Source organism: Garra rufa, chromosome 9 (assembly GCF_049309525.1).
Source record: "Garra rufa chromosome 9, GarRuf1.0, whole genome shotgun sequence".
NCBI classification, from domain to species: Eukaryota; Metazoa; Chordata; class Actinopteri; order Cypriniformes; family Cyprinidae; genus Garra; species Garra rufa.
The window spans coordinates 34,932,335-34,954,478 of record NC_133369.1 but is presented as its reverse complement, the minus strand read 5'-3'; the positions used below and the strand labels follow the sequence as shown (position 1 = coordinate 34,954,478).

Genomic DNA, 22,144 nt, shown 5'->3' with positions numbered 1-22,144 from the left:
CAAGAAACAAGTGGGGGCAAGAAAACAAGTTTGAAACCCAAAATGCTAAAATAACCCACTTCACCTCTAAAGGGATAGTTCACCCAGAAATAAAACTTAGACGTTTATCTGCTTACCCCCAGGGCATCCAAGATGTAGGTGGCTTTTTTCTTCAGTAGAACACAAACAAAAACAATGGCAGTCAATTGGACCGACAAATTTGAGAGCAAAAAAAAAAAAAAACATACACAGACAAAGCCAAATTAAACCCTGGAGCTTGTGATGATACATTGAGGTCTTAACACACGTAACAATCAGTCTGTGCAAGAAACTGAACTCATTTTTTCCTCTGATCCACTGCAATGTACAACTGTCCTGAGCATGTTCACAACTGCCGGCACGTGACAAAGAGCAAGCAACCATAACTTCAGTCAATCAGGCTCAAAAGTTGGGAGTCGATGAAAAGTCAACACTCCCAGATGAGTTCACACAAGCAAACGTAATCTTTTAGGTTTTTAATCGGTTGCAACAATCAGGATAAGCACAAGTAATTACCATTTTGAGTAGCTGTCATACACACAATGTCTCTGTGTAAACAGTGAATGACATAGTGGCAGATCACGAGCCACAGGGTTTAATTTGGTTTTGTCTGTTTTTTTACTACGGCTTACTCTCAAAGCCGTGGGTCCCATTGACTGCCATTATATGACTGACAGACTGCAACAGTTTGAGTTAAAAAATTTCTTTTGTGTTCTACTGAAGAAACAAAGTCACCTACATCTTTGATGCCCTGGGGGTAAGCAGATAAGCATTACATTTTCATTTGGTGAACCCTTTAAGAGAGTCTGTTCTGAGCAGGAAAAAATCCAATGCTAAAATGGAAAACATGAATAATTTTAAATACCAAGCTTGGCAGATAGGCAATTTTGTACTTGGCAGCACCCTAAGTTTTGTGACTCATAAGAGTTTCTAACCATAGTGGTCAAATACATAATTTAAATGCAAATAAACTAGAGTCATATAACCTAGTAACCTTTTAAACTTGAATTAGTAATCCTTTCTATTCTATGGCCTACATACCTCAGTCTACAGTGGTTATAAGATCTAGGTCTTCAACCATGCTTCTGGGAACCCACCATCCTGCAAAGTATATTTCTAAACTGTGCAGGAAAATGGGTTGAATATCCACCCTTACAGAAAAACCACATGAATTTCACATGTGTTCCACGTGTGATCACATGTGTCCACATGTTTTCCACATGTGATCACATGTGTCCACAAATTTTCGACATGTGATCACATGTGTCCACAAATTTTCCACATGTGATCACATGTGTCCACAAATTTTCCACATGTGGTCACATGTGTCCACAAATTTTCCACATGTGATCACGTGTCCACAAATTTTCCACATGTGATCACGTGTCCACAAATTTTCCACATGTGATCACATGAAGACAATATGTAACCAATTTTTCATGTGTTATAATTGGTTTTAACATGTGGATCACATGTTAGCTACATGTAACAAATACATTTTTAGCTTCACACCCTGATATTATTGTCACGTATTGGTCGTCTTGTCATCATGAACTCTTGCACACACATTCTGGACTGCAATCCCCATAAGCCACTGCACCAATCACTGCACTCAGCTGCTCCTCGTTTCCCACTGCACTGATTGCTGCACACACCTGTTTCACATTTACCCACATGCATTTAAGCTTCTCACACACACAGCCACTCTGCGAAGTCTTATTGTTCCCTATGGTCGTAATTCTAAGCGTTTTCCCTTGTGTTGGATTTCCCGTGTATGACACTGGACTGTGTATCTCGTTTCTGATTCTTGCTACATACCATTGTGACCATTGCCTGAGTATCGAACTGTTTACTGGATTTCCTACGTTGTTCCTGTTTTTCGGTGATTACTCTTGCTTGTTGACGATTCTCAATAAATGCTGCAAATGGATCCGCACGTCTCTGACCCTCCCTGTGACAGAAGACTTCGCCATTACAAGGATCCAGCAGCTATTGTGGAGTTATCCGGTTCCAGCATGAATCCAACGGTGCAGATCATGCTTCTCAAGCAGGGTGAGCGGACTATTGAGGATTATGTCATGGCCTTCATCAAATTGGCAAATCTGTCTTCCATGGATGATCAATGCCTGATGATTTTCTTCCGTGGAGGACTCTTAGAGCCATTGGCTTCCCTCATGCCAATGTTTGAACCGGGCTGGACTTTGCAATCTTATATGGATCTTGCTCTTTCGTTGTGTGGCTCTCCTTTTACTGTGGGAATTGTGGAGGAGGACCATCTTCCCACAGTAAGTTCCAGCTCAGAGCCACAGCCTAAGATGTCTGCCAACCCAGAGCCACAGCACAAGATGTCTGCTAATCCAGAGCCTGTTCGCAAAATGGCTGCCCTTCCAGAGTCTCCGCCGCCAGAGCGCCCTCCAGTGACCGCGCCGCCAGAGCGCCCTCCTGTGACCGCTCGCCCAGAGCCTGCTCTTCCAGAGTCTCCGCTGGAGACGCCCAGCCCTCCAGAGTCTCCGCTGGGGTCGTCCAGTTCTCCAGAGCCCGCTCCTCAAGAGCGCCGTCCAGAGCCCTCTCCTCAAGAGAGTCTTCCAGAGCCTCCGCTGGTTCAGCCCAGCCTTCCGGAGCCTCCGCTGGTTCAGCCCGGCCTTCCGGAGCCTCCGCTGGTTCAGCCCGGCCTTCCAGAGCCTCCGCTGGTTCAGCCCGGCCTTCCAGAGTCTACGCTGGTCTCGCCCGGCCTTCCAGAGCTTCCGCTGGTCCCGCCCGGCCTTCCTGAGCCTCCGCTGGTCCCGCCCGGCCTTCCTGAGCCTCCTCTGGTCCCGCCCGGCCTTCCTGAGTCTCCGCTGGTCCCGCCCGGCCTTCCAGAGTCTCCGCTGGTCCCGCCCGGCCTTCCAGAGTCTCCGCTGGTCCCGCCCGGCCTTCCAGAGTCTCCGCTGGTCCCGCCCGGCCTTCCAGAGCCTCCGCTGGTCCCGCCCGGCCTTCCAGAGCCTCCGCTGGTCCCGCCCGGCCTTCCAGAGCCTCCGCTGGTTCCGCCCGACCTTCCAGAGCCTCCGCTGGTTCCGCCCAGCCTTCCAGAGCCTCTGCTGGTTCAGCCCAGTCTTCCAGAGCCTCCGCTGGTTCCATCCAGTCGTCCTGAGATTCCTGTCTGCCCGGTTCTGGTCACGGAGGCCATGTATGGTTCCCACCCGCCCTCCCTGCTGCTCCAGTCCCGCCACCTCTGTCTCCTGACAGTCCCTCTGCTCACCCACATCCCACCTTCGGTGCAGAGGACTTGCCGTGGGACTGCCAGTCTCCATCGGTGTCCAGACTGAAGGATCCCTCACCATCACCTCCAGTCTCAGAGTCCTGGACTCCACCTCGGCCCTCCGACCCTGCGGCTCCACCCCGGCTCTGTGCTCCCTCGTCTCCGTTGTCGGCCGTCGGCCCACCAGCTCCTCCGGGCTCCATCGTCTCTCCGGCTCCGCCCCGGTCAGTCGTCGCCCCACCTTCGCCTCTGGACTCTACTCCTCCGGCTGCGCCTTGTCACTCTGTCCTGCCGGCTCTGTGGACCTCCTCCCTCCCGTGGGCACAGCCTCGATCCTCTGTCACTCCGGCTCCGCTGCGTACCTCCGGACCTCCATCTCCGCCGGGGTCGCCAGAGCCTTGGGTTCCGCCTTGGCCCCCCGGATCCTCTGTGTCGTCCAGGACCATCGACTCTCCGGTTCCGCCTCGGGCTCCACCGGCTCCACCTCCGTCGGTCGGCCCCATGCAGGAGCCAACCCTTCCTCCGCCATGGCTTCTCCCTCCGTCGGCTCCGCCGCAGTTCATAGCTCCATTACCCCCACATGGACCTGGCCCTCCATCCCTCCCCCTGTTCCGCCTCCGCTCCACCACCCTCCGGGTTTCATTAGGTGGTTAGAGCGTCTGGAAGCCGCTCCTTGGGGAGGGGCTCTGTCACGTATTGGTCGTCTTGTCATCATGAACTCTTGCACACACATTCTGGACTGCAATCCCCATAAGCCACTGCACCAATCACTGCACTCAGCTGCTTCTCTTTTCCCACTGCACTGATTGCTGCACACACCTGTTTCACATTTACCCACATGCATTTAAGCTTCTCACACACACAGCCACTCTGCGAAGTCTTATTGTTCCCTATGGTCGTAATTCTAAGCGTTTTCCCTTGTGTTGGATTTCCCGTGTATGACCCTGGACTGTGTATCTCGTTTCTGATTCTTGCTACATACCATTGTGACCATTGCCTGAGTATCGAACTGTTTACTGGATTTCCTACGTTGTTCCTGTTTTCCGGTGATTACTCTTGCTTGTTGACGATTCTCAATAAATGCTGCAAATGGATCCGCACGTCTCTGACCCTCCCTGTGACAATTATGTAGACTTTTAGTTTGTTTCCAACTTCCCATTTCCTGCTTCCGGTCCTGTAGTAGTCCCTTTGTTGCAAAGTTATTGTTATGACGATACACTTTGTTATTAGCTTGTACCTGTAATTTATTGATCATCAGTTAGGTATATCATTATATATATATATATAACAATAATATAATAAATTCTTGTTATTATTATTATTATAACTAATACTAACCATGACCTGCACACTTCATGGATTCAATGAAGATTCAGCAAAGGATAAATGGATTTCCAGCATTAAAAATCACTTGCAGTAGTATTAAATTTATTCAAAAATGGTTATTCCTGTACAGCTATGATAAGCTGTTTCTACAACTTGGCAGTGCTTTCAATGTTATTAAGGGAAAGGATGAAGCTGATTGGTTGGTTCATGTCACGTGACCTGCGGTTCAGTATGAGCGGGCATAGTGCGCATCTACATTTGAAATAACGAACTTGGGTGCACTGCGCAAGAGACACTATATGTGAACGGCCCCTTTAGCTGTTGCGATGCGGCGCGGAAACTGTCGTGTCCGGTGTAGACACGGTGTAAGGGTAAATTTTTTTTGGCGAAATCATATTTATAACACTTATTCTATTTTAAAATTCTGATTTAAATTTCTTAATTGTTTAGTTGTTTAAAATAGAAACTTAAAGGAGAAGTTCACTTCCAGAACAAAATTTTACAGATAATTTACTACTAGTAAAGTATTAACAACAGCGTTGTAAATAATCTGTTTCTGCTCTTATTTCGCCAACCAAAATAGTTTAAAAAAGACCAGTCAAAGCAGGTTTTTTTTGTTCTCTGCACAGCACAGAAGTGTTTTGTTATTGAATTGAATGAGCGATTTGAAAGAATTTCTTGTTTCGTTTTTGAATGGATCAAAATTGTTAACCTTATAATTAGTCCACTTTGTGTTTGTTTTTGCTATTTTGATTTAGCTTTTTTTTCTATTCTGGTTGGAAGATTAAACACGTTATTTGTGTATATGTAGAATATTTAAAATCACGTTTGTTCTGGTAACATCACAGTCAACCTTATACACTTTTTTTTTTTTAACAGGAATTACACACCCGGTTTACACCCGGTTTACACACCCGGCCACATGTGCAAGCACACGTTTTCACATGTGAAATAACACATGTGCAGAATCACATGTATATGTGGCCACATGTGACCACGTGTTTTTGCACATGTGAAATTCATGTGTTTTTTCTGTAAGGGCAAGGTTATAAGATAATCAGATTTTGTATGTGTGTATTATTTGCAATATACACATTAAACTGGAAAGTTTGTGGAAACCAAATATTAAATTTAATATTGCCTCTTACCTGCAGCAGGAAGTCAAACAAGGCCAGCCGCCCCCACTCTGAATGATGAACTCCCACACAGGTTGTAAAGTTCAGTGGCACCTGAGTACCACACCTGCTCTGAAGTAGAGTCTGATATTGTGGCCAAGTGAGTGAAAAAGAGTTCTGGTCGTTTTCAGCATCAGACAGATGTTGGATGCTGGGATCCCACCATATTACTGGTCTGGGAGATCCATTGGTGTACTTGTATGGTAGGATATCACTGTGGAATGTTCTCAACACTGCTGGCAAGCTCCGGTTCAGACCCAGAACTCTGTCCAGGTGAAAGGCAAACACCTCAAACCAGTCATTTGGACGTTTTATGAGAGCACAGCTTTCTGTTTCACAGTGTGTGATATGATTGTCCCCTGCAGGAGCAAATATGTATTTTTTCTCACTAAATCCAACCTGAAGCACTTGTCCATGGCCTGGAAGCCTGGCTTTACTCAACACAGTGCCTCTGGAAAGAAGTGCCATCTTTTTAATATCATCATCACTGAGCCAGGGTAGGGACTCTGCTTTGGGTTGGTTCCAGTTTTCAATAAAAGTCTCATCTGAGACTGTCTTACACCAGTCATTGGCTGACTCCTTGATGCCAGCTTCTCCTGGAATCCTACCATTGGTTTCTGCTCTGAATTTGGGCCTCTTCCTCTCCGAGGGCCCTTCTTGTCTTTCATGTGTTCCTGCTCCTCTAGGGATCTGTTTCAGTTTTACCACCTGCTGTGCATCAGAGAACTGCCCCACAAGCCTCTTTACTTTGGCCCCATCTGGAATGCATTTGTGCCTGCATGTCTTGTTGTTTGGGTGGAGACTTTGGATGCTGGCAGACTGAGGGAATTCTGGGTCATGTCTGGAGCGAAGAAGATGGATGGTTTGGTTAGAGTTGCTGCTATTTCGTAGTTTAACGGCTCGCCCTCCTTTGGCACCAGCTGCAAATGCCGTGACTGGCCGCTTGTTTACGTTCTGCAGATATCGCTCTTTTTTGCCTGCTTTGCTTTTTGAAGGCTTATTGGTTGATAATTTTTTCTCTGCTGTTTTTCCAGAGGAAAATGATAGTTGGTGATGGTTGACCATTAGGAGATGCTTAGCAGAATCTTTAATTTCATGGTTCTTCCACGTTTTGCTCTGTTCGTATGAAGACGTTGGCAAATAATATCTCAGAAACTTCTCAACCAGCCTGCTGGGTTTGTTATTGCGGGGGCCCCGTACATTTAGCCTGCTCTGCTCAGATGGGAAGGGAGGAAGGGTGTATATCATCACCACTGATAGACTGAAGAGAAACAGGAAGGCCACCACAAAACGACATTTTAGTCTGAACTTCAGCCACACTCTGAAAGCCTGCAAGACAGCAGAGAAGGTAGTAGTAAAGACAAACAGTACAATAAAGTTTGCAAACAAGTCGTAAATGTCAAAGAGAAAAGGCTGTGTAAACAAGAAAAGCAGTTTGGATTTCATGGAAGGAAGGGAAATCCAAATGAGGGAATTCCATTGAGAGGTCTGGATTTTGAAGGCACATGCCTAAGATTAATTTCACCCATTTCCATATGTGGTTAAATTGACATTACGCCTTTAGGCTAGAGATTTTCCATATGTGTCCATTCCGTTGTGCACTCCAGGTTCTACAGTGTCAGACTGGAATGATCTTTCAGAGCTGTTTTACGCAGATATGTTGGACAGTTAATCAGCCTGATTATGGAATGTTTGATTCATGATTATTCTTATCATATTCTTAACATGAATGATTAAACAGGTTCTGGAGAATTTCATTGTATTTGGTTTGTTTTGTAGCTGCATTCTCTAATTTTCCTGCCCCAGCCATGACCCATTCTAAACTGGGCGAAGCCTGTTATTTAAGGCTTAGAAGAGGTACCAATCATCCTGAAGCTGTACACACAACTGTGAAAAGAAAAATATAGCTTGAAAATTGGAATGTGACAAACAGTGTTAGGTAAACTTAGCTTTAAAAGCTAAAGTATAGCCAAATGAGAGTGAAGCTCTTATGAAATACAGTTACTCCACAACTCTATTGTGAAAATGCAATTTTAGAAAAAAATCATATATATAGGAAACAATAGAAAATATGCATACATATGTGACCCTGGATGACAAAACCAGTCATAAGGGTCAATTTCGAAATTTAGATTTATACATCATCTGAAGGCTGAATAAATAAGCTTTCCATTAATGTATGGTTAGAACAGGACAATATTAGTCAAAGATACAACTATTTGAAAATCTGGAATCTGAGGGTGCAAAAAAATCTAAATATTGAGAAAATCGCCTTTAAAGATGTCCAAATGAAGTTCTTAGCAATGCATATTACAAATCAAAAATTAAGTTTTGATATATTTACTGTAGGAAATTTACAAAATATCTTCATTAAACATGATCTTTAGTTAATATTCTAATGATGTTTTTGACACATGCAATGCATTTTTGGCTAATTCTGGCTAATACTTAAGACTGGTTTTGTGGTCCATGATCACATAGAATATATTAGTTAATAACATAATTTATGTGTGATATTACTCCTGTTTGCAGACATTAAAAGGCCAATATAAAGGCAGAAATATGTGCATCTCCATGAATACTATAAAGCATTATACCTAAATGCAATGTATTTCCACAGAAATCTGGAAGCTAAACAGAAATGAAATTTCTCAATACTGTGAGATCTCTCCCTTCTGGCTGACAGTTTTATGACTTTAACAGATAGCACCTGTGAAAGACTTATATTATGCTTCAGTTTGAAGAGTGCTTTGGTGTGCAGTTTCACAAGTCTAATGAGTAGCACACAGCCTGCAACAGGTTAGGGCCTGTTTGACTTCTAACTTACACAAAGAAAGTGAGTGTCTCTTTGAAGGCAAGTGAATATTTAAGTCATATTTATGCATAAGGAAATCATGCAGATTTCTAACTGATGCCAGGTTCTGTATGTAAGGTTTTGCCATGTTTGCTGTGAAGTAGTTTGGTAAAGGAGTCAAATGTTAAATAGATGTAAATAGAAGTGGACACTTAAAATGTGTTTAAGAATACATATTGATTTGTTTAAATACACATGTAACTAATTAAAATGTTATATTTTATGTCTAAATAAACATTCAAGTCACCTTTACTTTTAATAAAGCACTTTATTCAATACAGATTGTTTTAAAGCAGCTTCACAGTGATACATATAACAGAATCACAATCAGCACAATAAATCTTAATTTAATCATGATCACGATTACTGGTTCTCTCTGTTTGTTAAGCATAATAATCTGCAATATTTGCCCGCTGGTTATTTCTCCTAAAAAAACAACAACAAAAGCAACAAAAAACAATATTTTTTTTCTTTGGCATTTTTATTATCTTGCATTGGTAACAAGCCTCAACAAGCTTTCATGGTTGCGCTTGTCAGATGTCAAGAGTTCAAATAGCTTAAAGGAGCTTAAATAAAAAATAAAATACTAAAGACATAAATTTGTATTTTGAATGCTACAAGTGAATTTAGCCATCACAACATCACAATGTTCAGTATGAAAATGGATATTTATTTTGAGACTTGCAAAAGATTACATTAGATTTAAATGTTAGATTAGTTGACAGCAAAGATAATATAAATTGAATGAACATGCACAATTAAATATCCAAAATTACTCTATATTTATCCAATTGTTAAAAAGAAAACCCTCTAATATTAGACAAAACAGGTAAGATAAACTGATGTTTTCCCATCTTACCCCATTTCCAGATATATTTTTTTTCTTTTTAAGTTTACTTAACTTAATTTTGATGAATTTTCCAGAAAACAAAACAAAAAATGTACTTAAAGTTGCCATAGAATGGAAAACTGTATTTACCTTAGCATAGTTGAATAATAACAGTTCTGTACAAACACCATTGTTTCCTCCTTCTTATATAAATCTGGTGTTTGCAAAAGACCACAGAAAAATAGGCTAATCCTAACATGACAGCGACTATTACGTAAGAGTCACGATCATTAATAGTTACACCCCCAACATTTGCTTAGCCCAATCATCAGAAGTTCTGCAGCTAGGCTATTGTGAAAAAACAAAGCGAGGACAATAACGGAAATGGCAGATCATGGAAATAAATGTTATGTTCCAGGTTGTGCAGGAGATGTTAAGTGCAGGGATGGTTGGTGTCTGTAACTTACTCAGAAAGGCAAGGAAAACAAATAAGGCGTTCTAATAAAATAAGCCGAGCCACTGAAGGGACATGATTAGCTTACTGCTAGCGGTAGAGTGTTACATTGCAGTACATAAGATTTCACTTTCCACATAAACGAAGAGATGACTGTGCGGACGATGGCGAATTGAAACAGGTCCTGAGCATCACTAACAAGCATCTAAACGTATGTGGTGAGTACTGATGCTGTAGTATAACGTTACACAGAGCACATGCGACCATAAAAGTGAAAGTAAAATAATCGCGCATTCAAAACGGAAGTTTCAATGAACCGCATATTAATAGCAGCTGGAGCTCCGTGATTAAATATATATTTTCCTCCATGTGCCAGCTACTAAAATGAGCCACTCTGTGAAATGGCCAATCAGAGCAGAGCTCATCATTATTATTCATGAACCTTCCAAATAAGGTAATAACAGACCATTTCATTCTAGGGACAAATCCTAGGGTTGTAAATGGACCTGTAAAACCGTTTCTGGAGAATTTTTGCCCTTTCCTATGCCATATATCTTCTATGTAGATATCAGAGAACAATGTAAAATATTGTATCAATGCATTCTATGGCACCTTTAAAAAAAAAAACAACTTTTGGAAGTGCAAGTTAAGTTTATGCCTTTATATTTAAGGTTACAGGCTTTAGATCTGTAAAAGAGATTTGGCTCTTTCCCACACTTTTACAAACCATATTTTCAACAAACAACAATTCAGTTTCACAAAGGAAATCTTTAAATCCAGGTCAGAATATTAACGGTGAGTCAGAGATAAAACCCCTCAGCAATTCACATTGTCTAAACAAACTGTTAGGAAAACAACCCACTGAAGCAGCCGTCTCTCGCTGATCCAGTGACACATAACATCTGCCAGAACAAATGAAACAAAACCTTCACAATCGTTATCAAATCTTACACCTCCGAAAGTATCAAATGTGTTTGATTATTCACCGGTGAGTGAATGGAAAATTGACTAGATGTTCAGACCGTTAAAGAAAAATGTTGCAGGTATGGCTAAATGGGAAAAATCTACGAAGACTCAACTTCACACTGAAAGTTGCTGTGTCTGTGGTTTAGACGACCCTTGTAAATGAAGTGCCTTGTATTAAGCTCTCAGTACTTCTGTTAACAACTGTTAAAGTATAGTGACAACATGGTGTGTGTTAAACTGGCAAACCCAAACACAAACAAGTATGGCAAAGACATCATAGTTCAACAAGGCAGCGATCCAAGCACAACAAACACAGGGAGACAGACTGAGACCATGAAGACGAATTACTCAGACAAGTACAATGTTTTGGGGAAAACATGTTCACATCTCAAAACTATTGTTTTTCAGTCTTTTTTTATCTAGGTCTTACTTGCACAGACTACGCCTTTATGATTTAAAACACAGTGTATAAATCAGTTTCTAGTGAAATAATGGAAAGTAAGTAAAGGAGTAATAAAAGCCAAATAGCATAAAAGCGTTACATAAGAAACACCAAATGAATCCAACAAACTTGCTGTCTGCATTCAAAATATGACATGTCAAGACATGGTAGTTACTTCTAACCGCACATTTTTAAAGCAGGGTGTTTGAGGTGTTAATGTAAGGTGATATCTATCTCTTCTGTTTGTTCTTTCCATCTCTTTCTCTAAAATACTCAATTCATTAAGCACATCTGGACCCATTTTACCAGCAGTGATGAAGCCCTGCACATGGAATGTTAATACAAATGCTGCCTTTGAAGTAAAATTTATATGAGCCATTCTGCAGAATCCCACAATGAAAAAACACATTTAAAAAGCATTTAAGTATTCAAATCTGTTTACTAAGATCCTTGTATTATTTATTGAAACCCACAATAATATTTAAAATATCACTGAGCTTATATATATAAAAAATGTATTTATTTTATTATTCCTTTGTAAATGATGAAATTTAATGTAAAAAAAAATGTGTCCTGCATTTTTATGTCACTACCAAAACAGTGTATATTTTAGGCCATTGGCTGAGACTGATTATAACTACAGTGATTAATAGATTAATATTAATAGATGATATTGGATATTATACAATTTGCATATATACAACATTTGTGGAAAAAGAGACATTTTTAAGACATTTCCAACTTTGACTTTGAACCAGTTCTGTATAATGGCCCATATAGTGAAATATATAAAGAAGCAAATAGGTAAAACAATGGTAAAATTATTCAAATGGTTTCCTCAATCCAATCTCATGAGAAATATGCTTTATATGAATTTTGACACTTGACAGTGGCCTAAGCATTAAGGTCCTATACCCCACACTTAAACCTAGCTGTCAGTAGCAGATATTATAAAAAGCGTACAAATGAGATTAGCCGAATTAGCCACCAATTCCCTAAAACATAAAATTGTTATGAACTGCCATAAGAGTGTTAGAAGTAAAGTGAAGTATACTGAAATGATCCTTAGTTTAATCAAAAATAGGTCACTTGTTTTCCTAAAAAACACAATGCTGAAATGGCAGTTTATCAAGCTATTCATGGACAACAGGGCCCAGCAAAAGAAAAGTGGCTTAACCGTCACACTCTCAATTTAAAGGGCTAATCCAGGAGGAAGAAAATAGACCAAAATGTAGCAAAACAGAAACGGTATTCTGTGGTAGTTCTCACTCCCACACTGTCAAAGGTCAGCTTATCACTGAGGCAGTACCCTCAAAGGGACACCTTTGTACATTTTTTACCCCTAAAAGGTACTTTAGAGTATGTACCTTATGGTAGCAATATGTACCTTTATGGTACTAATATGAACCCTTTGAGGTAAAGAAGGTACTGTACAAAGATGTCCCTTTGAGGGTACTGCCCCAGTGGCAAGCTGTTATACCCCTAAAGTTACCATTTTTGCACATTTTTTTTTTTGTGAGAGTGCACTCATCCACTCGCTGGCCCCTGTCACTGAAAATAAATTGTGATCATTCAGCTAACTCTTGCCAAGCAGCTCCCTGTGCTTTCATTCGCTGTCCTTTTTCACTTCAGCTGCTGTGTGTCTACAGTACATCATAGAAATGGGATAAGCGGTTCGTCCATGAAAATCTCTTTATGTGCTAGAAGCCAAAAATGTCGATGGATGAGGCAAAATTACTGTCTGTGAAAATCGACATGTCACAAGTGCTGTCAGTGGAGTTTAAAGGTGAAGTGTGTCCTTTTTTGATGTTAAAATACCATTTCCTGTTCCAGCTTAATATGCAGAGACAACTATAAGTAAGCCATTTACTCTGTTTGCAACATTTGCAAAACCAATGGCATCTGTCCATATTTTCCTGGACTGCAATATTTCTACCCCTTTGAGATACCTGTTTCATTTTGTTGATGGTTTTTGGAAAAGGTGTTTTTTTTTTTTTCAAATCTGAAACATCGTATTTAGTTTGAATTTTGAATAACTAAACCTGGCTCTCTAACATTGCCATACACTCTAAAAAATGCTGGGTGACCCAGCTGGTTGGGTTAAATGTTTTTACCCAATATGCTGGGTTGTTTTATTTCAGTCAACTATTGTTTAAAACATTATATTGCTGGCTTAAAATGGACTGGAAATTAAAAATCACACTCAGAATTATAGAGACAACAGCAATAATCAAAAGATAAACATTTATTATTAAGCAAGAACAAAAATATAAGACAAACTGAATTTATTTGGGTAAATGCCATAGTTTACAATATTACATATATTGTACTCATTTGACAAGCATTTTAGAATTTGTTAAATTTAAATAAAGAATTTAAAATTTAAAAGTATCATTTTCATTTAAGTGTATTCAACCATTATCTGTTATCACTTTTCACCAAAATAGTGCTAATTCTCTTGCAGTTGTGTCGCCGAAATCTGAGCCGGTGATGGGCTACTGTTCACTGGGGGAACTGTGAACCTCAGACCACAACCTCTTGTTTAACTTGTAGCTGAAAGATTCTGTGACTGACTCCATAACCTGCTCATAAACAAACAGTACTGAGATTAGAGAACATATTTTAACGTCAAATTAAATTAAATTAAATTAAGTATTATAATGGATTTATTTTATGTTGTGCAAGGCAAAAGACGTTTACATCATGTGAAACGGCTGCTGGATCTGCTGGTGTGTTTTGGATCATTGTCCTGCTGCAGAACCCAAGTTCGCTTCAGCTTGAGGTCACAAACAGATGGCCGGACATTGTCTTTCAGGATTTTTTGGTAGACAGCAGAATTTATGGTTCCATTTATCACAGCAAGTCTTCCTGTGTTACTTTTACGCCAGATGTAATGGGACACACACCTTCCAAAAAGTTCAACTTTTGTTTCGTCAGTCCACAGAGTCTGACAAAAGTCTTGGGGATCATCAAGATGTGTTCTGCCAAAACTGAGACGAGCCTTTATGTTCTTTTTGCTCAGCAGCGGTTTTCGTCTTGGAACTCTGCCATGCAGGCCGTTTTTGCCTAGTCTCTTTTTTATGGTGGAGTCATGAACACTGACCTTAACTGAGGCAAGAAAGGCCTGCAGTTCTTTAGATGTTGTTGTGGGGTCTTTTGTGGCCTCTTGGATGAGTCGTCGCTGCGCTCTTGGGGTAATTTTGGTCGGCTGGCCGGCCACTCCTGGGAAGGTTCACCACTGTTCCATGTTTTCGCCATTTTTGGATAATCACTCTCACTGTGGTCCCAAAGCTTTAGAAATGGCTTTATAACCTATTCCAGACTGATAGATCTCAATTACTTTCTTTCTCATTTGTTCCTGAATTTCTTTGGATCTCAACATGATGTGTAGGTTTTAAGGATCTTTGGGTCTACTTCACTTTGCCAGGCAGGTCCTATTTAAGTGATTTCTTGATTGCGAACAGGTGTGGCAGTAATCAGGCCTGGATGTGGCTAGAGAAACTGAACTCAGGTGTGATAAACCACAGTTATGTTTTAAGGGGGGGGGGGGGGGTATGAAGGGGGGATTTTTCCCTTCATAAAAAAATCCTTCATTTAAATACTGCATGTTGTGTTTACTTGTATTATCTTTGATTAATATTTAAATTTGTTTGATGATCTGTAACATTAAAGTTTGACAAACTTGCAAAAAAATAAAAAATCATTAAGGGGGCCAACACTTTTTCACACTACTGTATTAAAAACAACCCAACAGACTGAACCTAGCATTTGGGTTAAAAAAAAAAAAAAACACAGCAGAAAAAATAAAAACAGCATGTATCTTAAAATGGCCATCGATCCAGTACATGCATGTGCCCTTGCAGCTAACAGGGTCCAAAGAGGAGGAGTTGCTAACTTTCTGATTGAATGAAAAGAATATATAGAATGTCAAACTACATCACAACATCTTTCTCCGTCAAGAGCAAGACAAAGGAAACAAACAAACTGCCAGCAGCTGAAAGCTTGTTTATGACAGCTGCATTAGAGATCTGAATGAACACCTTCTCATGACAACATAGAACAAAGACTTACTCAGTGCTGAGATGTAATTGGGAAAGATGGTGCTCTGAGCCCCTTTAGCTGCAATACATATCACTCTTCATCATCCAGTTATTAAGGCCATATTTGTTTAATGAAGGATGGTTATTCACTGCTGGTGTACCACAAGATAATAAACAAATTTGGTAGGCCTAAATTACCTTTTACTAAATATTGATCTGTCTGTTACATTTTTATATTGTTAGGAAATGTTTGAGAGAGAAGGGTTTGTTTTGAGTGCTTAAAAAAAATCTATTTTAAGATGTTTGTAATTAAGATTGTCATTGTACATACCTATTGCATTTATGCCTAAAAACATATAAGTATACACATATATTCAGTTCAATTGAAAATCTTGCAATATGTCATATTGTTTTTATTGCAAAATCATACTCGTTACCTCAATTTCCATTCTACTGCATTCCATCTCGCAGTAAGAACACAACTTGTGTGAACAGCAAAAATATGCTTTGCATTTATTTTGCAGTCCATGTTGAATTGCTACAATAATAGGACAATTCCTTTTTGCAACAGAGGACATGAGTTCTGTTTTGCTTTAAAAACAAAACAAGACACAGATATCATGCTTACAAAAAGAAATCCTGTAGCCCCCTAAGACTAAACCTACACTTTTTGTATAATACCAGCATAGCAGGATCCTCCATAGCATGACCGGCTGTGGGAAAACTGTGGTGGATGTATGATCTTTCAGGCATTGTGCAAAGGTCAGCATTACCCTCTACCCATATACTGTAGGAGGATCCACCATACCATTGCATTCAGAAGGCAAATGGTTTAGAGGGAGAGGAAGGTATGGTCAGGGAAAGAGTGAGAGAGAAAGGAGAGAGGAAGAAAGAGCGATCAGCCATCTGCCGCTGTGTCTGTCCTACCTCAGAGTGTCATCAGCAGAGTGTCTTTCTTATTATGGAGCAGATGCTTTTGACACTAGTGTCATCCTGAAATATACAATGTGCAGTCTATGTGTGTAGGATGAAAATGTGTCACTGACAGCCTGCTGCAGTCATTTATATTCACACACAAAAGCAACAGAGAAAAACAGCATAAACCAACATTTAAAAAAAAAAAAGCAACAGGCTATTCTGGCTCAATGTTGTTGAATATATACATAAAAACATACTATTATCTGTGCATGTGTAATATCACAAAATAATGTGTAATACACATTGTTTATTAATCTCTCGATCATAATTGTATTGCTTTGCCTTATACATTTTGCTCCACTCAGAGTTTTGATCATAAAGCATTAAAATATAAATCTTACCAAGAGTGACAAATGATACTTATATGCATTTTTATGTAGTCTTCCGCAATACTGTTATAAAACTGTCACTGGTTTACATTACAAGCTATCTTTTTTTGGGGCCATATAAATATCACCAAATTGCATACGTTGGCTTTGTTTGGGTCTTTGAATAAAACTTTTTTTTTGTCCTTAAGTATGTGCTTCATATTCTCCTATATCAAACAGCCATAAAAGCCTGATGTATCAAATACACATGCATTCTTTCATGTCAGGCTTTACAGAGTTAAGAAAGCAAATAATGTATTTTTATTTTATGATGCATTTGTGATCAACTAAAGTTTTTGTATTTGTATTTTAGCTGATGTGGCTCAGAGAAATTTTTATTAGTTAAAGTGTGAGTTCTTGACACAAATCTTGAGTGAAAGTGTTCTTGAATAAACAAATTAAAATCTGTTTAGCATCTGTTTTTCAGTAGATGTATGTCAACAATGCTGGCAGATTTGGTTGCATTTTAATATTTTTAATTTCACTGGTTTTTGGATGAAAAATAGAGAGAGAAATAGAGAAGTAGAGTGTAAATGTCTGAGAGCTGTGCAGGGGTTTTGCTGGCCTATGTGACCTATGACCAGATCTGCCACTGACTAGAGGGAAAAATAATGTTTTTTTTTTTGTTTTTTTTTATATAAAAACTGGGAGGATTCTGAGTGAAATAATTGCAAACAGCTGCAGCTGCCTTGAAAAGAGATATCATAATCACAGAAGGGTGCTGACAACTGAGTTCATCAAATTTTTAGCAGGGGTTAGGCTATTTTCTCTTTAATCAAAACAATCAAAAACACTGTTCCATGTCTAGTCTAATATGCAATTGTCATGTTTTGCTGTAGAGGGTTTGCACTTATGTCATGGTTTCGTCAATTAGCCAGATATGTGGCCATATTGGCGATACTCAGACAAAAAAACAGCATTGATTGCATGGTTAATGTACTACTGAATAAATATGCTGTCCAAACCATGGAAAAAACATGTGGAAGCTCCTAAATCATATAGTGAAGGATTTAGTGAGGAGGAAAGGGCACAATATTTTGACATACTAAAGTTAACAGGTAGTGAAGATACATAAAGCAGTATTAATTAAGATATTAGCCTAATATTTCCCCTACCTGACCAGAAATGATAAGAACAAAGACAAATGTTGTCAAGATTTTTAGAAGACCAAAACAAAGAGAAAAAAAGTGTTTTCTTGCATATTTTGTTGAAAAATGTTTTTGAAAATGGTCAGTTATTGTCATGTTTTGGGCTGTGCTAATTGGTTGGACTGGGAAAAAACATTTGGAGTACTATACACTGCCAAAAGTTATAATAAATCAAGATGAAGAGTGCAAACTGGCTGAGGAACTGAACTAGTATTTCCAGGGCAAGAATCTTGACAAGATTCATGTTTGTTCTTATCATTTCTGGTCAGGTAGGTGAAATATTAGTCTAATATCTTAATTAATACTGCTTGTACATATCTTTACCACCTATTAACTTTAGTTTGTCAAAATATTGCACCATTTCCTGCTAACTATTTCGTATTTAGTACTTCTCTATACGATTTAGCAGGTTCCACACATTTTTTTCATGGTTTAGACAGCATAAATTAAGCAGAGCAATGTATTCCGTAGTACATTTAGTGTACAATCTGAGTATTACCAATATGGCCGCGCATCTGGTAACTGACGAAACCGTGACATAAGTGCAAACCCTCTATACAGTAAATACCACAAAAAACTGATAAAAAAAAACCTGACAACTGATAAAAATTCTGCATATCTACCTCTGACAATTTTAGATCTGTTTGCTGGATGAACCCATGGAATTTAGTACCAGGCTATAGATAACTTGCTTGCAATGCCTCAATATATAGCTAAACACAAATATCATCATAATTCTTATTTACATTTAGTGTCTCCCTGACACTGACTTGCTCCAAAAGCTCAACAAAATTGTGTGCAGGTGCTGTTGCTCCATGGCAATGAGAGCAGGATGAGAAGTCATTAATACAATGTCACAACTTCCTCAGACAATCAATTATAATTCCCTTGGTGGCTACCTCATTCTGCCATGCTCGTTCACTGCTCACTGCTCATTGGCCGCCTCTGATTAACAGGCAGGCCAATAACATTGCAGAAATGACTCCAAGATAATGTTGTGTGAATCTCAATTTATGATTAGTGTGTTTTAAAAATCTTAAAAAGAAATAAATCTTACTGATTCTTTTCGAGCAGTAAATGTGTACAGCTACTGATTTTACATAAAGGAAAGACATACGTCTGATGCTTTTAACTATTGCCTGGAAATCTGGGACAGCACTACTTAAAGTAATCAGAAGGAAATACTGCTCTCTCAGGAGTGACTTAGTCAGCCAGGCAGTAACTGGCAAACTGGTTCTCTAGACCAGATGGCACAGATATTTTCAAACCTAGTTCCCTTCTTAGTGAATTCAAAATGTTCAGCAATGAGTCACATTTAGCAGATGTTACAACATAAGTTCTGAATAAAACGCTAAATGTTTTAACCTCACCTGCAAAGGCCTCAGCTATGAAAAAGACTTTCGTAAAATGACAGTGATGTATTGGTTTTGTGCATTTCCCTATATTTCACTTTAATACCGAAGCTTTAAGAGACAGCTTTAGGGATGGCAATATTGTGTGCGTTTTCAGAATTCATAAATCTGTGGCTAAGTTTTGTTTTTCTAATAAAAAATGCCTTTTTCATTGTCAAATGTTCTTTGATCTGAAAACATAAAAGAATCTGCCCATTCTAAAACTGGCAGGAAATCAGAGATACCCCAAAACACAGGCAAGATTAGAGAACAGAGACTGAGACAGAAGGTTGTAGGCATTTAGACACCAGACAATGCATTACAAATAGCGTATTGTCCACACAGCAAGGACCACAGTTGGACAAATGCAGGAGCTTTTAGTATCCTGGTGTCAACAATACTGCAACCTGCAATTAAACATCATCTCCATGCCAACAAACCATTTAAAAGGTTTGCCAGAATAAAATCTTTTGCTTTTGCCAAACTTGTAAGTGCCCAGGGTTTCCTGTTGTTTTAAAAAGGAATAGGCTAGTACAGAGAAAAACACACAGCTTTCCGGCATAGGTTTAGTGTAAAAGGTTTGGTATAAAAGGTATTATAGCAGACAATAACTGAATCTCCCTCTGAGGTAAATGATAACTTGGTTTTACTTTCAAAACACCTGGTAATCTTATTAAAATACCTCCAGATGGACTCCAGATTAAATTCCATTTTTTACATCAACATCTGGACACCAGTGCCAGCAGGCATGGAACATTTTATCTCACATGACTTTATAGATGCATTATTTCTGCATTTGTCATTATTTTATTATTTTATTACACAACTCCCTGAAAAGCTTGATTATGACTGGTCAGTTGTGCCTTTCCGATGAACGTTATGCCACAATAATGACCAATGTCAGTAGAAATGCTAAATAGTAGACCGCTCATCCAGGTATCTAAGGTCAGCGCAGCTTTCATGTCTCTTATATAACACCTCTACCTTTCCCTTTTATACAAACACAACAGGTACCATCTTGCATCTCATTTATCGACTTCACTGTCATAAAAAAATATGTGTAAAAATTGTACTTTAGGGGTCAAAATCTTGTAGCTATAGGGCGGTATCCTCAAAGGGACAACTTTGTACCTTCTTTACCCCTAAAAGGTGCATATGAGTACCTCAGAGTAGTAATATTGACCCTTAAAGTAGAAATATGCATTCTTTTGGTATTCTTAGTATGTATTCTTATGATATTTTTATGGAGCAATCATAGCCTAATTGTTAGAGAGTCGGACTTGTAACCCAAAGGTTGTGGGTCCGAGTCTTAGGTCCATCAGGGATTGTAGGTGACTAAGGTGAGACCATTGAGCAAGGCACCAAACCCCCAACTGCTCCCCAGTCCCGCAGCAATTTGGCTGCCCACTGCTCCGGGTGTGTGTTCACTACTGTGTGTGTGCACTTGGATGGGTTAAATGCAGAGCACAAATTCTGAGTATGGGTCACCATACTTGGCCACATGTCACATCCTTTCCTTTCTTTTTCTAAATGTATCCTTTAGGGGTAAAGAAGGTACAAAGGTATCCTGGGATAAGCTTTTGACCCCTAAAAGGTAAAATTTTTGAACATGACAGTGTGTATTGAAAATGAAATGTGTGTTCTGTACATTGTAACATATTATAAGATAATAAGAAGGTAAAGTTTTAAGCTTTGGTGCATTGGTGTCCTGATCATTGTTTATTCTGCCATAACAACCGGTTGGATGTTCTAACATCAAAGAGTGTCCATAGGTTGGGCACATATTTCTACTTTAAGTCCTGAATGCATGAGTGCCTATATCAAAGATAACTTTAAATAATTTAACCTCATAAAACATTAGATTTATCTCAGTGCCTCAGTGATCAGCAGATAAAGACCACATGCATTTTTCATTGCCTTTTCTGCAAATAATTGCAATGCAGTGCTTGGTAACTGTAACCAAACCCTCACAGGCAGAACGCAATGATCTTTGGGTCTGCTGAGTCAGAGAGTTTAACGGGGTCTGCTGAGGAGGGCTGGAGCTGAGATGAATGATTCAAAGAATTCTCAATGCTGAAAAACATTAGGCACTGTTGTTGTACAACTCTTGCATTATTGACAAAGACTTTCCTGCCGAGTATAAATACATACATCAGAAGTCTAATCTTAATAGACACAATGTGTTTTAGTGCCATGTGCTACAAAGAGCACTGAAACATTTTTTTGATCTGTTTCAGGACTATTGTTTTTCACTGAATTCATATAGCAATACTTTTATTCAGCTTTGTGAGGGTTTGCATTGTGAGTTAACCAATTAAAGCTCATCTCAGACAATGTTCATTCACGCTTTCAGTATTTGATAATTAACCACTGGTAACCACAGGTAATGTAAAGTAAATGCAGGACTAGTATAATAATGAAAAGTTCTCAATTGGACACTTACCATTATAAACACTACCAATAGAGGTCTAATGTGTTTCGGCTGTTCACTCACAGCATCAGCGCCACATCATCTTCATTCCTGCGCTCCTCATCCATGCAAACACAGTATTATTCCTGCATGTAAACCTTCTTGAAGTTACTCTTATCTGAACTGGTCCAGTGTATGCATGAGATGCATCCAAAGTCGCATTGTTTAGTGACTTTCTCTTGTTTCCATTGCAAAGTCTCCAAAGCCTCAGAACAAAGCTCTGATCTCTAGCAACACGTTGCAGGAGGATGGTGGACTTGAGAAGGGAAAGCAGAGTGGAGGTTTGGAGAGGAATGTGCTGTGTAACTTGAGAAGAGACTTTAAAAAAAAAACATACTGAGGAGATTTATTGTCCTGGGCTGGGCGCTTCTAGAGTCTACAGCGCACTGCTGATGCACAAATGTTGTATGTCATCTATATTTAATTTTCATGTAAACAGAATCCTCA

The 22,144-nt window shown here is 39.4% G+C and overlaps 1 protein-coding gene across 2 annotated transcripts in view; it reads right to left on the bottom strand.

Annotated features, from left to right (window-relative positions):
• gask1a (golgi associated kinase 1A) overlaps positions 1–21,944 on the bottom strand; it is a 44,643-nt gene extending 22,699 nt beyond the window's left edge. For both annotated transcript variants that reach the window (XM_073847982.1, XM_073847981.1), the window contains exons 1-2: positions 21,671–21,944; positions 5,731–7,086 (exon numbers count right to left, since the gene is read on the bottom strand). In XM_073847982.1, coding sequence (XP_073704083.1) covers positions 5,731–7,086; positions 21,671–21,673 — 1,359 coding nt within the window. In that variant the 5' untranslated portion in view covers positions 21,674–21,944. The remainder of the gene's footprint in view (positions 1–5,730; positions 7,087–21,670) is intronic.
• Between the last annotated feature and the right edge of the window lie 200 nt (positions 21,945–22,144).